General features: G+C 39.8%; 1 protein-coding gene across 1 annotated transcript in view; it reads left to right on the top strand.

Annotated features, from left to right (window-relative positions):
• Positions 1 to 6,570, top strand: part of HRH1 (histamine receptor H1) — a 219,368-nt gene extending 212,798 nt beyond the window's left edge. Inside the window, exon 3 of the mRNA XM_089678712.1 lies at positions 665 to 6,570. Coding sequence (XP_089534838.1) covers positions 760 to 2,259 — 1,500 coding nt within the window. The 5' untranslated portion in view covers positions 665 to 759 and the 3' untranslated portion in view covers positions 2,260 to 6,570. The remainder of the gene's footprint in view (positions 1 to 664) is intronic.
• The last annotated feature ends 10,592 nt before the right edge of the window (positions 6,571 to 17,162 follow it).

The raw sequence follows: 17,162 nt of genomic DNA, 5'->3' as shown, positions 1-17,162 counted from the left end.
TCTATGGTAGGGGAAAGGAGCATAAAAAGCAAATAAGTTTTGCTGCAGTGCAAAGAGCATGCCAATAGGAGGAGAGAGCAAAGTGCCAAAAAATTGCTATTCAGTATGCTGTTTTTTATCTCACAGCTGTGGGAGGCACAAGACCTATAAATGTTACTGAACTTCAGCAAAAAAAAAAAAAAATAGCTCACCTTCCCTGCAGACAGAGCTGTGTAGTGTCACTGAGCTGTTAAATCTGAGAACTGGAAGGACAAAAATACAAATCACTTGATAAAACAGTGTGAAGGTCAACTTTAATCAACCTGAGTTTTTATTATTTTCTATTCATAGAGCAAAGGTAATTCATAATTGTACTGCAGTACTCATGGGTATGTGCAATGGACTTCAGATAAGCAAGTGAGGTGAAAAAAGGATCCTAGGAGGACTTGATCGTTTGGAAACAATTCATATTTCCTTGTTTATGCAAAGCTTTACATTTACATCATTAACTCTCAGTTGTGGTCCCCTACATGGAACATTACAATTTCATTATGTCAACGGTGTTCTGGGCAAGATATTGTAATCAGAATCTTGTTAAAACAAATGTTCATGCTGCTTTCATTTAGCAGTTGTGTTGAGACATTGGACAAAACAATGCTTCATTGACTTTTCATTTGTTTTGCAGATCATGAGAAGAATTCAGAACAGCTCATCTTCCATTTCTGACGCACCACATTAGGAGACGGAAGCCATTGTGTCTCCAGCCTAACACGCTTGGGAATGATGCTGAATAATAACTTGAGCATAGCAAAGAATGTGACCGAAATCCACTCTGCAAGCTTAGGCCTGGTTCTAGGGACCATATCATTTTTTACAGTCATCATGAACATTTTTGTGTTGTATGCTGTGAAAATCGAGCGCAAACTTCATACAGTTGGAAATCTGTACATTGTCAGCTTGTCTATTGCAGATCTTATTGTAGGTGTGGCGGTTATGCCTCTTAATATTGTGTATCTCATAAAACATGAGTGGATACTTGGAAGACCAGCATGTCTCTTTTGGTTGTCTATGGACTATGTTGCTAGCACAGCCTCCATCTTTAGCCTTTTTATTCTGTGTATTGATCGTTATCGCTCAATCCAGCAGCCTCTGCAATACTTAAAGTACCGTACAAAGACCCGAGCCTCTGCAATGATATCAGGAGCATGGCTTTTGTCCTTAACTTGGGTCATCCCAATTTTGGGCTGGCATGTGTTTGCCAATGGTGGAGTTCGATCAGTACCAGAGTACATGTGTGAAACAGAGTTCCACAAAGTGACTTGGTTTAAAGTTCTTACAGCCATATTAAATTTTTACATTCCATCTTTGCTAATGTTATGGTTTTATGCCAAAATTTACAAGGCTGTAAGGGAACACTACAAACATCGACAGCTTATCAATGGTTCCTTCCAACTGTTTTATGGCAGTAAGTTTGTTAGAAATGTGAAGGTGCTCAAAAAATCAAAAGATTGTGTGAGGAGACAGTGTCCTAATGGAAATCTTATGGTTCCTGAGACTAAATTTCACAGTCATTACACCACAGTTTCTAATGTTTTTACACAACAAAAGACCTCTCGAGAACATTTCCAAATCGAAGAATATGAAGGTCAACAGCGATATGATCCTTGTGACAATAAGGTTGTTAAGTTGCACTGTTTTCCTCTTGCTATATTAAAGGCCCACCCAGAGGAGTGCCGAAATTATGTTACAGTCAACAGAAAAAAACTGAAAGCCCAGTGTCTGGATAACATGGATGTGACAGATGTGTCTGAAGACCATACATTTGCGGAGGCAGGTTCTTGTATCTTAGAGACAAGTCAGGTGGAAGAAAACAACATAGAGAATGCTGAGGTATCTGAACCCCAAGTCTCTGGGAACCTTAGTTATTTGAAACATACTTGGCAGAGGTTCCGTACACATTCCAAACAGAACATCCAAGGACTTCATATGAACAGGGAGAGAAAAGCCGCTAAGCAATTGGGTTTCATTATGGCAGCATTTATGTTGTGTTGGATCCCATACTTTGTGCTTTTTATGGTCATAGCATTTTGCCAAGACTGCTTTAACCACAATTTTCACATGTTTACTATTTGGCTGGGTTACATCAATTCAACCCTGAACCCTCTGATCTATCCCTTGTGTAATGAGAATTTCAAAAAGACATTTAAAAAGATATTTCATGTTAAGTTAAACTGTGGTATTTGCGAAAAGGAAAAGTTTACAATGTGCAGCTATAAATGAACTTGAGGAAAATGAAAAAATATCAGATTTCAGTATTATTATTCAGTGTTTTACAGGTGATTTTCATTTTCAGAACAAAATATGTAATTCACCTTCAAACAGGTATTAATGTCCAGCAGCTATCTGCTCCAACCAACCCAAATAGCAGAACCAACTGCAGCGCTCTCAAAGCACTTATAGCTGGTAGGCCTTTAGCTGATAATTGCAACAGAAAAACAAGTCTCAGAAGAAAATTGTTGTAAAATTTTCAAAAAAGTCAAAATTTTATTGGTGTCAAATGCTTCAGGGGTCTTGGAATGGATTTCACGAATGATGGGAACCAAGACCATTGGGCATTATTCCCCTAGTGAAGGTGTTTTCACTCTTCTTCTAACAATGAAAAACTCATACGTCACTGTTTATAGACTGGAACACTGTTTTATGTTCACTGTAAAAACCTTAATATTGTCTTAATATTGTTGGAATTTCATATGGACTACTTGCAGTAAGTTATTGTTACACAATTTAATAAGTCAGTATCTGACATAACCCAGAGACATACAATAAATTGTCCTAAGAAATAATCTCATCAGATTTGTAAAATATTTCACTGAAAGACAATGTTTCCTCTTTAATATGTTGTTAAATGTGACCAGCTTGTAAAGTTTACACTCGTAAGTGTATAGGCATTGGCTTGAAACAATCTGGACAATTTCTCCCTTACACAACTTGCTACTGACAGTGGAGATGATTTTCAGGCTTCCTTCATGACTAATAAGTAAAAAAGATACAATTGCATTTCTTAATGTATGACATCATTGCCTCAATAATTATTTAAAGCAGTAGTAAACAGCATTAAAAAAAAACCCTGCAAGGTAAAGCCATGCAATGCATACTAGCACATTGTGAAGGACCAACCTTGAAACGAAGCCCTCCAGTGGAGCGCTGTCATGGCTCCCCGGGGCTTCCATCTTCACCCAGTCTTCCTTCCGGGTTTGCTAGCTCTGGCCGGCTGACTGGCTGAGCCGGGATGACATCACTCCCATGCATGTGTGCAGGAGTCCTGGGCCACGCCACAGTGCTCTAAAGGAAAGGTACAGGTATACAGTTGCAAGAAAAAGTATGTGAACCCCTTGGGATTACATGGAGTTTTGCATGAATTGGGCATAAAATGTGCTCTGAACGTCATCTAAGTCACAACAATACAAGAACACAGTCTGCTGAACATCATACTACACAAACATTAGATGTTGCCATGGTTTAATTGCACATAACATGTAAACATTCACAGTGCAGGGAGGAAAAAGTATGTGAACCTTTGGACTTAATAACTGGTTGACCCTCCTTTGGCAGCAATAACCTCAACCAAACGTTTCCTGTAGTTGCAGATCAGACCTGCACAACGATCTGGAGTAATTTTGGACCACTCCTCTTCACAAAACTGTTTCAGTGTAGCAATATTCTTGGGATGTTGTCAGGGCAGGAGCTGAGGAACGGACAGGCAGGCCTAAACAATGTAACGCACTGGCTGACGACAACCACCACCCACAGACCGAAGTCCCTCAGGGCGCGGAGTCTAAGTCCTAGGCTGCCCTTCACCAGGGCCCCTGATGGTGGGGATGGACTTGACGCAGCCAGGAACCAGGTCGCGGACCCCGAGACACCTCAGCTGCGGTAATGGCCGCCGCCAATGGCGTGTAGCTGGTGGAAAAGACAATATAGTCAGACAGGCCGGGTCGACAACAATGGGACAAATCGGTACAGGACAGCAGACGAGAATCACAGGTCACGAGCCGGGTTCAGCAACAGAGGGTCAGATCAAAGGAGAAAACAAAGAATAGTCGAGTCACAAGCCGAGTCAGATTCCAAGAGAGTCACGAGAGTCAGAACAGAGTAATAGCAACACAAAGACACAAGACACAAGTGCAAAGAGCATGTGCGGACCACAGGCTTATATGTCATCAGCCACACCCCTCTGGGGGATGGACCTCAGAGACCTGAAGGCATAAAGGATTCCCACCATGCTCATCCAAGATGGATGCCAGCACATGGAGTAACATAACCTCTGGGAAAAGGTAGGACCTTGACAGATGTCTGGTGTGAATCTCTCTCTTAAGGTCATGCCACAGCATTTCAGTCGGGTTGAGGTCAGGACTCTGACTGGGCCACTCCAGAAGGCATATTCTGTGCTGTTGCAGCCATTGTTTTGTTGAATTACTTGTATGCTTTGGGTCATTGTCCTGTTGCATCACCCATCCTCTGCAGAGCTTCAGTTGGTGGACAGATGGTCGTACGTTTTCCTGCAAAATGTCTTGATAAACTCTGGAATTCATTTTCCCATCAATGACAACAATCCGTCCAGGCCCTGAGGCAGCAAAGCAGCCCCAAACCATGATGCTCCCTCCGCCATGTTTTACAGTGGGGATGAGGTTTTGATGTTGGTGTGCTGTGCCTTTTTTTCTCCACACATAGTGTTGTGTGTTCTTCCCAAACAACTCAATCTTGGTTTCATCTGTCCACAGTATATTTTGCCAGTAGTGCTGTGGAACATCCAGGTGCTCTTTTGCAAACTTCAAACGTGCTGCAATATTCTTTTTGGACAGCAATGGCTTCCTCCGTGGTGTCCTCCCATGTACTCCATTCTTGTTTAATGTTTTCCTTATTGTAGATGTGTCAACAAAAATGTTAGCATGTGCTAGAGATTTCTGTAGGTCTTTAGCTGACACTCTGGGATTCTTCTTAACTCATGCAGCATTCTGCGCTGTGCTCTTGCAGTAATTTGTACAGGACGACCACACCTAGGGAGTGTAGCAACAGTGCTAAACTTTCTCCATTTGTAGACAGTCTGTCTTACCGTGGACACATGAACATCAAGGCTTTTGGAGATACTTTTGTAACCCTTTCCAGCTTCATGCAAGTCAACAATTCTTGATCGTAGGTCTTCTGAGAACTCTTTTCTGCGAGGCATGGTTCACATCAGACAGTGCTTCTTGAAACCAGTAAACCCAAAACAGGTGTGTGTTTTTTAAGGGCAGGACAGCTGTCAGCAACACATCCAATATCATCACACTGATTGGAGTCAAGGTTGACTCACTCCTTGCTCCAATTAGCTCTGGGAGAAGTCATTAAGCTAGGGCCTCACATACTTTTTCCTCCCTGCACTGTGAATGTTTACATGTTATGTGCAATTAAACCATGGCAACATCTAATGTTTGTGTAGTATTATGTTCAGCACCATAGCTGTCAAATAAGTAAAAGAGGAGTGAATCACATGCTTCAACATACCAGAAAATTCAGGATATTTTCGTTTGGCTCTCCACATCTGAAAGATACAAATATGCAAAGAAAAGATGAGTATGTGCTGTCAAAGAAGAAGTACAAAGCGAACCTAATGCTTTGACATGCACAAGATGCTTTAATGATATTTAGGATATCCACTAAGCGATGTCTGTGTATATAATGGCCAAGTAATCTTCCCCAAAACAATTTTATTGCAGTTTAAACCAACAAGTGGTTATCCACACTTGAGCCACTAATGATATTCAACAAACACTGCAACTATGCTTCAGTCATAAAGTTTACTCACTTTACTTGGAACTGAAGTATCTGCAATCCTCCAACACCAAAGTAATCCACAGTGGCCATATAACATAGCGTACATTATGTTATGGATGGCTGGATGGTAGCTGTAGGGGGAAAATTCACTGGAATCTGCAGTGGGACTCTTTTTGGAACATTTTCTGTGCATTACAAAAATGGTCAGCAAACGTGTATTCCAGATAAATGGTTTTCCAATGAGACAGAGTGGAGTTGATGTCACTATAAAGCTAAATCTGGATAGAAAAAACAGAAGCCCTGAGGATTAGAATGGTTTGCCTGTATGAATCTAAAAGCTAAATTTTTACATTTGCTTGAAATTTACCTTGTAGGTGTTCTTTCTTTTGCAAAGTGCTTACTGGGTATTGTTTCCCATTTCTGTAATTCCTTCTGGTCAATTTTTTACATTCCATGTGTGGTCACAATTCATCATTATGTGATAACCAAACGGAAACCTTAGCATCTATAATACCATTGGTAACTTTCAGTGGTCTGCTTTTATAAGTTGTATTGTCAATCTGCATGGTGTTGTGTAGGGGATAAATAAAGACACATGGTCTTGTTAGGGTGCCAGATACCTGGTTTACCTTTTAGCTGCTCTATCAATGAAAGAAAAGAATGTAATAGTGTGTTAAAGCACCTCAACAATTATCAGATGATGTAACTAATGCTAAAGAAATTTAAACTGTTTTTAATAAAATGTCCAAGCTAAGTACACTTTCTAGCAATGTGAAATTGGGCTCCTCTGATTACATGTGTGCATGTATTCTTTAAGTGTATGGTAATGTAAGAATAGTAGCTATTAGCAAAGAATGTAGTTCTTGTCTATAGACCACAACTTCCAGGATTTTAAATGAAGTAGCTAAAATCAGGGATAAGTAAGGGGTGGAACATTGGATGTAAACATAGGCAGTACATCATATGAGTGCATGATATGGTTGATGTGTTTGGAGCAAATATCACAAAGAGGTAATCTGCCAAGAACATTTGTTTGGTTTCTGTAATAGTGAGCCCTTGTAGACCATCAACTCGGGGTTCTCCAGGACGTGGAGTCTAAGCACCAACCTGCTTCTTCACCAGGGCTCCTGATGGTGGGGATGGACTTTCAGCAAGCTGGAATCAAGTCGCGGTGCCCAGGTATGCCCAGCTTAGGATGTGGAGACCACTTACGTGTGCAGAGTGCATATGGCAGGAGACAGAAGGAAATCCAGGAAACAAGCCAAGGTCAGGACAAGCAGCAAGGCAAGCACAGACGGTAGACAAAACCGGGGGGGTGATACATGGGAAGTCAGGCACTGAATACATGAATAGTAAGAACACAGGAGCTCAGAGAACTGGAATGTTGCTCAGGCAAAGTGGACTACAATGAGCACATCTTATATAGGGAAGCAAACTGGGAGGTGGGCCAGAAAGTGATGGAAGGGGAAGGAAATATAAACCCACAGAGTGGGTGAAAAGATTACAGGACTAGGAGAAGCAGGAAAACTGCAGGCTAACTCATGACCTTAGGGAGAAATGACTGTAAAGCCAGCCATACATAGATTGAAACTCTGCTGCTTCAGCAGGGACCAGGCAAATTTTAATCCATGTGTGGGCAGGGTGGTTGTACAGAAGTTGATCCACCCAGTCAGGTTTGTTTTGCCATCTGAGTCCTATTTGGGCGATTTCCCTTCCATTCCTGTTTTGTAGACACAACAAGAAGTTAGAGAAAAGTTGATTCAAATTTAAGGAAAACCTAACTGCAGCAAGTGTTCCTATCAGAAAAATTTGCCTCTAGTCCAGGGGTCTCCACACTTTCTAAACAAAGGGCCAGTTTACTGTCCTTCAGTCTTTAGGGGGACCAGACTATGGCCAATGGGAATACAAAATGTCCCAACATCAGTGGAAGTAAACTGTGTGACAGTGGGAGGAATTGTGCCTCATCATTGGTTTTATTGGGAGGTATTGTGCCCCTTTGTTGGTGTCATTGGGCCCCATTGTTGATGTCATTGGGGGGAACTATGCCCCATCATTTATCTCATTGGTAGGAATTTGCCCATCATTGGTGTCATTAGGAGGAATTATGCCTTTCATTGGTGTCAGTGAATGAAATAGTGTCCCAAGGGCCAGATATAAGCAAACAAAGAGCTGTATTTGGCTCCCGGGCCGCAGTTTGGAGACCACTGCTCTAGTCTATATGATTCTATTACAATAGTCACCAGGTTAAAAAGATGTGTGGACATAAACCTCAATAAAAACCTGACAGGGTTGTCAATCACTGCTCTTTACAGCTGCAGCAAATACAATGTATCAATTTTCTTAATGGCTCTTGATCCCTGGTTCACATCAGTGTGACTTGTCATGCAATTTGACAGTTTCAAGTCTCATGACAAGTCGTACCCTATTGTCCGCAATGGAACCGTTCAAATCAGTGCGACTACGTCGAATCAAATGCACATATTTGCCAGCACATCATGGATCGTCAAATACATCCAAATCTTTTTTGAAGAATGATCACATCACAGAAGACACATTACAACATTTCAGAGCCACACAGGAACCCTTCATCAGGTATGTCCTGCGCGGCTCCAAAATGTTGCACTATGTCTTTTGTGATGTGATCATTCTTCAATAAAGATTTGGACTTAATTGATGATCTGTGGTGTGCTGGCAAATATGTGCATTTGATCTGTGATTCTCCAGTTCTAGCTGGTTGTTGCTGCAGCACCCGTTACTCCTAAAGCCTTATCCATGAAGGTGTGCCATGAGAATATCGATTCTACTTTCCCACTCTGTTGGAATTGTGTCAATTTTGATAGAAGTTCCTGCACTACTTTTTGAGATTTCAGGGGCGACTTACATAGACATCTGTGCATGAGGTCACGAAGATGTCTTCCAAGTCACACCTGAAGTCGCACTAACAAGCGACTTTGAAATTGTTTGACTTGAAGTGAAGTCACATGATTTCAAAGTCAGAATCAGTGTGAACTAGGGCATACAAAGTATGTCCTAGGTTCTTAACATGTTAAGTGAGAGGTTCTACTCACCATGCAGTCATTTGGAACCACAACAGTTTGTTTAATCCTATGAGAGTGAAATGTATTCTCTCACAGTGTGAGATATCAACTGTTTCTCAGTTATCCCAAAGAAAGCCAGATAATATTAAGATATACTAAAGACAGAAACAAACCTCAGATTTCCTGTTTGGTAGAGTAGAGTATTGGATATGTCACACTTCTTTGCATACCTCACCTAGGATTTGCACTGTAAGACACACTTTAGCAGGGTATATACAGGCCAAAAATTGTCAGGAACTGGCTGAATGTCAGTCCATGTGTACCATGGTCATACTGGAAAACCAGCATTTACCTCATCCTATATCCCACTTGCTCTCCTCCTATGCGACATGTTTTTCTCCTCTGTTTTTGTACACTCTCCATTTTGTCCTTCATGTCCTCTCATCCTGTTACTCTATTGTTGTTAATGTCTGCTATATCTTGTTGTTTTGCCTCTCTTGTAGTATTGTGTGCTATTTTTTCCCTGTTTGCTGCTTCTCAGGTGCTCATCCTAGCTCTGGTGTCTGCACTCCTTTTTCCTTGCTGTCTTGTCAGGTATCTCTCATCTGCTCTTGTGGTCCTTGTCCTTATGCAGTTCCCTGTTTCTCCTTGTGCCAGCTCTTGTGGTCCTCATGGAGCAACATTGTCTATTTTTGTGTCCACATATGTGGTCCTCATCAGCACCTTTATCTCTTTTTGTGCTACCCCTGAGGTCCTCATAGAGCTCCCTTGTCTATCTTAGTGCCCACTCCAGTGTTACTCTTGCAGCAACATTTCTCTATTTGCCCCACGTCTGTAGTTTTATGCAGCACCCTTGTCTCTCTTAGTGCCTACCTCTGTGGTCCTAATGCAGGAGTCTTGTCTCTCTTTGTGCCCACTTTCGTGGCCCCCATGTAGTACTTTTTTCTTACTATGTGCACTCTCCTTTAGCAGTCGTTGAGCACTTTTGTCACTCTTTGTTTTTACTCCTGGTCCTCATAATAGACATATTGGTCTATTTTTGTGCCCATTCCTGTGGTCCTCATGCACCCCCCTTATCTCCCTTTGTGCTTTCTCTTGTAGTCCTCCTTCAGCACCCTTGTGGTCCTCATGCATCCCTCTTATCTCCCTTTGTGCCTTCTCTTGTAGTCCTCCTGCAGCACCCTTGTGGTCCTCATGCATCCCCCTTATCTCCCTTTGTGTATTCTCTTGTAGTCCTCCTGCAGCACCCTTGTGGTCCTAAAGCATCCCACTTATCTCCCTTTGTACCCGCTCTTGTAGTTCACCTGTAACACCCTTGTGGTTCTCATGCATCCTCCTTATCTCCCTTTGTGCCTTTTCTTGTAGTCCTCCTACAGCACCCTTGTGGTCCTCATGCATCCCATTTATCTCCCTTTGTGCCTTCTCTTGTAGTCCTCCTGCAGCACCCTTGTGGTCCTCATGCATCCCCCTTATCTCCCTTTGTGCCTGCTCTTGTAGTCCTCCTGCAACACCCTTGTTGTTCTCATGCAGAGCCCTTGTCTGTCTTTGTGTCCTTTGGTGCTCACTGCAGGGGTGGACTGACCATTTGGAAACTCGGGCACTGCCTGAGGGCCCGGGGTCAGTAGGGGGCCCCATGAGATACCCCTGGTACCATTTTCATAGGCTTTTTTGAGTTTGGGCAAGAACACAGGGGCCCCATGATCGTCTAATGCCCGGGGGCCCCATGAGTTGTCAGTCCACCCCTACCTCACTGTAAAGCTTTTATCTCTCCTAGTGCTTACTCCTGATTTCCTCCAGCCCACAAGCTCCCCTGTTCCTGTTATTCTGTTATTTTTTTGAAGTTTTCTTTCTGTGGTGGCTTTATATTTGTATAATAAATTCCTACTACATCAAGCTTTTATCCAAAACTACAGAGATGTCAAAGGTCAGTTTTTAACCTTTGCTGGCCAGTACGTTTGGTTCATAATAAAACAATAATTGCAAATGTTTATTGTGTATATTTATTAATTGTACTCTTGTTTTTCACTCAGCAGTCTAATTTACTTTTGTACAGCTAAGAAATGGCATTTGTTAAAAAAAAGTAATCATGTGCATTTTTTCAAAAGCTATGAACAAATCTTACTTCAAATCGTTGTAAACCTGTGAAATTAAAGATTAACAAAGCATATCCTTCTATAATGTTTACTTGCCCCAAACCACAGCAACAACCACTGAGTCACGTAGGCAATCCATGGTGACAGCCCGCCCACAACCCAGCACACAGCAGGTGATTGACACACTAAAATGTGCATTTTTCTCTATGAGTCTGTGTGTGTAGAGGGGAGTCTGTCTGTTCCCTCCACTCTGGTATCAGATTACACTCTGCTCTACTCGCTATGCTGTGCAAAATGTGATGTCAGATCCCTGCTTTCTGAAATCTGAGAAATACCATCTGTTTTGTGTACATTGGAAGGCTGTGGAGGAGAGAGATCTGCAGATAAATAGGTATGGCTTATGTATCACCTGTGGCTAATCACTTCAGTGGGCCTAAATTCTGTGATTTTTGATTTGCTGAACATTTTGTCAGTATTATGAAAGTATACCCAACGGTGTGTTCATCAACAGTTTGAACTGGGACTTTAAGGGCAACTCAAAACAGACAATAGGTAATAATTAAATAGATCATTTATTCCAAAGATGTGAAAAGACATCATAATTTAACATATAACATACATGTTAAGAACCTACATACAACATAGTAAATAAACTGTTGTGCCTTCTTCTACAACTCAGAAGACAGTGAAAGGTGAATGCACTGTGAATGCACTTCAGCGGCAAACTCAATGCATTTCAGAACATAAGTCTTTCCTCAGGGGTATGCCGAAGAGAAAGATGGTCAGAAAGGCATTCATCTGGTTTTGACAATTAGAAATGTCAGGCCAGGAGAGTTGTTCTACTGCACATTAAAATAAATAAAGTGCAGCGCTATAAAACAACAAGCAGAAAGTTCGATCTAAACAAGTTCGATCTAAAAAAGTTCGATCTTTGAATTCGTTAACAAATGTTCATAAATAATGCAAACAATATAGTAGTATAGTAGACACAGCTATGAGGAATCCGAAAGAAATGGCAGAAATGCGCACTCACCAAACGCGCATAGGAAATGCGCATGTGTTTATTAAATTCCGCAGATGTCGCTCTCCCTTAGGAAGGAGTGTCATCAACCGATGGTCTGCTGGACTCACAGGGCCTCCTTAGGATCAGGGTGAAACAGCCGGGCAAAGGTTCCCTCCAGGTGAAGGCTTCCCTCCTCTGGATGTAGTATGTATAGGAAGCTGTGTCTGCTGACCCCTCAAAGAGGGGCAAAGAATGGAAAAGTACCCATAGTGTAGTATGTCAAAAAAGACATTTTATTGGTAATATACTCAATGCAGGTCAGTAATGGTGCTGGCAAGTGCCAAAAAACATGATGGGGTCAGTGTCCCCTCTGATGATGTGCCTTAGCATGAAAGGCCTCAGGAGGAACTGACAGCCTGTGACGCCTCATCACCGCTCAGACCATGAGGAGGTCTGACGGCCATGTGATTTTTCAGGGTCAGTAACCTCTTTTCTTCTATGTTTTCTGGCACTTGCCAGCACCATTTCCTATGCGCGGTCGGTGAGTGCGCATTTCTGCCATTTCTTCCGGATTCCTCATAGCTGTGTCTACTATACTACTATATTGTTTTCATTATTTATGAACATTTGTGAATGAATAAAAAGATCGAACTTTTTAGATCGAACTTTTTTTAGATCGAACTTCCTGCTTGTTGTTTTATAGCGCTGTACTTTATTTATTTTACGTATACCAGAGGCGGTCGTGATCTCCTTCAGTGCTATTAGCTGCTTATTTACTTTCTTATTTGTAGCGCTCACTTTGTTATATTCTACTGCACATTGTTGTGACTACATAGAGCCCAGTGCAAACGTAAAGTAGGACTCCATCATTTCATTAAAAAAAAAAAAATAACGGAATGTTCAGGCCTTGAGGTTTTTTTGTTTTTGTTTTAATGGCCAACTATAACATTTAAACCCTTAAAGGCCCGCTAGAGACTTAAGCAGAATATAAAAAGAGGTATAAAGGAAAGAAACATTTTAATTTTGTTCTTACAGCATGTAATGTGTAAATGGATAAATCCCCACAATACCTATGGCTGACAGTGTTCCCTATACACTTATGTTAACGAATAAACTGTATTGGGACCTCCAGTTGACCTGAGGTGCATGGCGATCATCTTGGATAAGGCACCTCTAGGTTCCCGATGGCTACTAACTTTTTTATGGACTGTAAGTGCAATATCTTTTATCCTTTTGAGAAATAAGTGCAATATCTTTTATCCTTTTGAGAAATAAGTGCAATATCTTTTTATCCTTTTGAGAAATAAACAAGGCTTTTCACTATGTGGAGTTTTTCTCTCTTTGCTGCATGGTATCCTGCATAACTAATTTGGGAGGTTGGAAGGAGACCATTTAAAGTAGCAGACCTGCATGGAACTAGGACAATTTGGAGCATTATATTGATTCACTTGATTCATTCTGTCCAGCAATATAAAGGGCATACGTCTTCTAATTGACGCCCAATGTAGTATTCTTCCTCCCAATAATGATAATCAATGTAAGGGGAACTTTTTCCTCTCTCTGACCACTAATGTAAGGAGTCACTACTAGTGATAATTCTGAGGTTTTTACAATCTTTCCAAATACACATAATTTAGTAGTTATTATTTCCATTTCCCATTCATGTTCTCCTAAGTAAGGTTATTATTTACCGTAAATGTATTAATGGCCAAAACCATTCTAAACCTAACAAAAGCTTTGATTACAGACACTGTATAAAAAAAAATATAAATAAATAAATTATATATATATATATATATATATATATATATATATATTGTATAGAGAGAGAGAGTCATATTTACATATTTCTTAATTCCTAATACAGAACGCAGTTCTTTCACCTGTTGATATCTATATTATTTTCTGGCAAGTTTGTTCCAAAGATTGTGTCTCATAACTACATAAATGTTATTCCACTGGTGTCCGAAGTGAGTCTTAAACAGCTGAATGAATGCATTTTGTGCTGTGAACCTTTGCAGATAAAAATAGCTGTAATCAGTTCTTATAGGAATCAGTGAGTTCATCTGCTGGTTTGTCATACAGCAGGCTGCATACAGATACACACCCCCAGATTGTTTTTAGGGCCCTAATATTGTATGTAAGATCACGCTTTTCTAAAAACTTAGTTTAGCATGTGGAAATGTTCTTTGCGGTTGAGTTGCCTGACTTTGGGTTTAAAGCAGGTTAGCTTGCCATGTAATGACTATATAATGAACTGCAGCTACTCTTTCTTTTTTTCTTTACTTCTGATCCTGAATGCACAGTAAGAAGTGAAGAGAAATCCCTCCTTAGGCTGCTGTCACACAGAACAGGTATCTCCTTTGGAAGGTTTCCATTATTTTTTTATCTCAGTGACAATAGACATCAGGAAAAAACAAAGGGTGAATCTCTCCAGTGTGTAATAAATGCCTGACAGAGGTTTTAACCATTCACTGCTCTGTCTAAAACGAAAGAAGTCATTTTGACTTTAGATATGCTGAACATTTATTTCTATGGTACCTATCTAGAGATGAGCGAATCGAACCAGGCGAAGTGGAATTCGTTTCGAATTTCAGGAAAAATTTGATTCGCGTTGAATCCGAATATTTGCATAATTCGGGTGCACGAATCGGATTTTTCCCGATCAGCCGGCAAAAGTGTCCCTGCAGAGAGCTCCGCTATTTCTGACAGTTCTCTGACAGTTCCTTCACATGTACAGCGGTTGAAACATTGTATCTATTTGTTTCCATTTAGGATACAGATGTTTTTATTCGGAAATAAATAGATACAATGTTTCAACCGCTGTCAACCGCTGGAACTGTCAGAGAACTGTCAGAAATAGCGGAGCTCTCTGCAGATACACTTTTTGCTGTACTGGAATACTTCTTCTTTTCATTCTTCTTTTCATTCTTCTTCTCATTCTTCTTCTTCTTTTCATTCTTCTTTTCATTCTTCTCATTCTTCTTTTCTTCTTCATGAAAAGAAGAATGAGAAGAAGAATGAAAAGAAGAATGAAAAGAAGAATGAGAAGAATGAAAAGAAGAAGAAGAATGAAAAGAAGAATGAGAAGAATAATGAGAAGAAGAATGAGAAGAATGAAAAGAAGAATGAGAAGAATGAAAAGAAGAATGAAAAGAAGAGGTAGAAGAATGAAAAGAAGAAGAAGAATGAAAAGAAGAATGAAAAGAAGAAGAAGAATCTTTTCATTCTTCTCATTCTTCTTTTCATTCTTCTTTTCATTCTTCTTCTTCTTTTCATTCTTCTTCTTCTTTTCATTCTTCTTTTCATTCTTCTTCTTCTTCTTTTCATTCTTCTTCTTCTTTTCATTCTTCTTTTCATTCTTCCTCCTCTTCTTTTCATTCTTCTTTTCATTCTTCTTCTTCTTCTTTTCATTCTTCTTCTTCTTCTTTTCATTCTTCTTCTTTTCATTCTTCTTTTCATTCTTCTTCTTCTTCTTCTTTTCATTCTTCTTCTTCTTTTCATTCTTCTTTTCATTCTTCTTCTTCTTTTCATTCTTCTTCTTCTTCTTTTCATTCTTCTTCTTCTTTTCATTCTTCTTCTTCTTCTTCTTTTCATTCTTCTTTTCATTCTTCTTCTTCTTTTCATTCTTCTTCTTCTTCTTTTCCTTCTTCTTCTCATTCTTCTCATTCTTCTTTTCATTCTTCTTTTCATTCTTCTTCTCATTCTTCTTTTCATTCTTCTTCTTCTTCTTTTCATTCTTCTTTTCATTCTTCTCATTCTTCTTTTCATCTTCATGAAAAGAAGAATGAGAAGAAGAATGAAAAGAAGAATGAAAAGAAGAATGAAAAGAAGAAGAAGAATGAGAAGAAGAATGAAAAGAAGAATGAAAAGAAGAATGAGAAGAATGAAAAGAAGAATGAAAAGAAGAAGAAGAATGAAAAGAAGAATGAGAAGAGGAATGAAAAGAAGAATGAGAAGAAGAATGAGAAGAATGAAAAGAAGAATGAGAAGAATGAAAAGAAGAATGAACAGAAGAAGAAGAAGAATGAAAAGAAGAAGAAGAATGAATGAAAAGAAGAATGAAAAGAAGAAGAATGAAAAGAAGAATGAGAAGAAGAATGAAAAAAAGAATGAAAAGAAGAATGAGAAGAATGAAAAGAAGAAGAAGAATGAAAAGAAGAATGAGAAGAAGAATGAAAAGAAGAATGAGAAGAAGAATGAGAAGAATGAAAAGAAGAATGAGAAGAATGAAAAGAAGAATGAAAAGAAGAAGAAGAAGAATGAAAAGAAGAAGAATGAAAAGAAGAATGAAAAGAAGAAGAAAAAGAATCTTTTCATTCTTCTCATTCTTTTCATTCTTCTTCTTTTCATTCTTCTTTTCATCCTACTTCTTCTTCTTCTTCTTCTTCTTCATCCTCATCCTCTTCTTCTTCTTCTGAGGATGAGGATGAGGATGAAGAAGAAGAAGAAAAAGTAGGATGAAAATAAGAAGAATTCCAAGCCGGCAAAAAGTGTATCTGCAGAGCTCCTCTATTCTGCAGATACACTTAGAGGAGCTCTGCAGATACACTTTTTGCCGGTTTGGAATTCTTCTTATTTTCATCCTACTTCTTCTTCTTCTTCTTCATCCTCATCCTCATCCTCGGAAGAAGAAGAAGAGGATGAGGATGAGGATGAAGAAGAAGAAGAAGAAGTAGGATGAAAATAAGAAGAATTCCAAGCCGGCAAAAAGTGTATCTGCAGAGCTCCTCTAAGTGTATCTGCAGAATAGAGGAGCTCTGCAGATACACTTTTTGCCGGCTTGGAATTCTTCTTATTTTCATCCTACTTCTTCTTCTTCTTCTTCTTCTTCTTCATCCTCATCCTCATCCTCAGAAGAAGAAGAAGAGGATGAGGATGAGGATGAAGAAGAAGAAGAAGAAGTAGGATTAAAATAAGAATTCCAAGCCGGCAAAAAGTGTATATGCAGAGCTCCGCTAAGTGTATCTGCAGAGCTCCGCTATTTCTGACAGTTCTCTGACATTCACTCCATACAGCGGTTGAAACATTGTATCTATTTGTTTCCATTTATGGAAACAAATAGATACAATGTTTCAACCGCTGTATGGAGTGAATGTCAGAGAACTGTCAGAAATAGGCTATTTCTGACAGTTCTCTGACATTCAATACTCCATACAGCGGTTGAGGAGTGAATGTCAGAGAACTGTCAGAAATAGCCTTTTTCTGACAGTTCTCTGACATTCACTCCATACA

The sequence above is a fragment of the Staurois parvus genome, unplaced genomic scaffold, assembly GCF_062004578.1.
Source record: "Staurois parvus isolate SC_StPar_1 unplaced genomic scaffold, SC_StPar_1.0 ptg000209l, whole genome shotgun sequence".
Classification (NCBI taxonomy): Eukaryota; Metazoa; Chordata; class Amphibia; order Anura; family Ranidae; genus Staurois; species Staurois parvus.
Note: the sequence above shows the minus strand (reverse complement) of the source record. Positions and strands in the feature narration are given on the sequence as shown.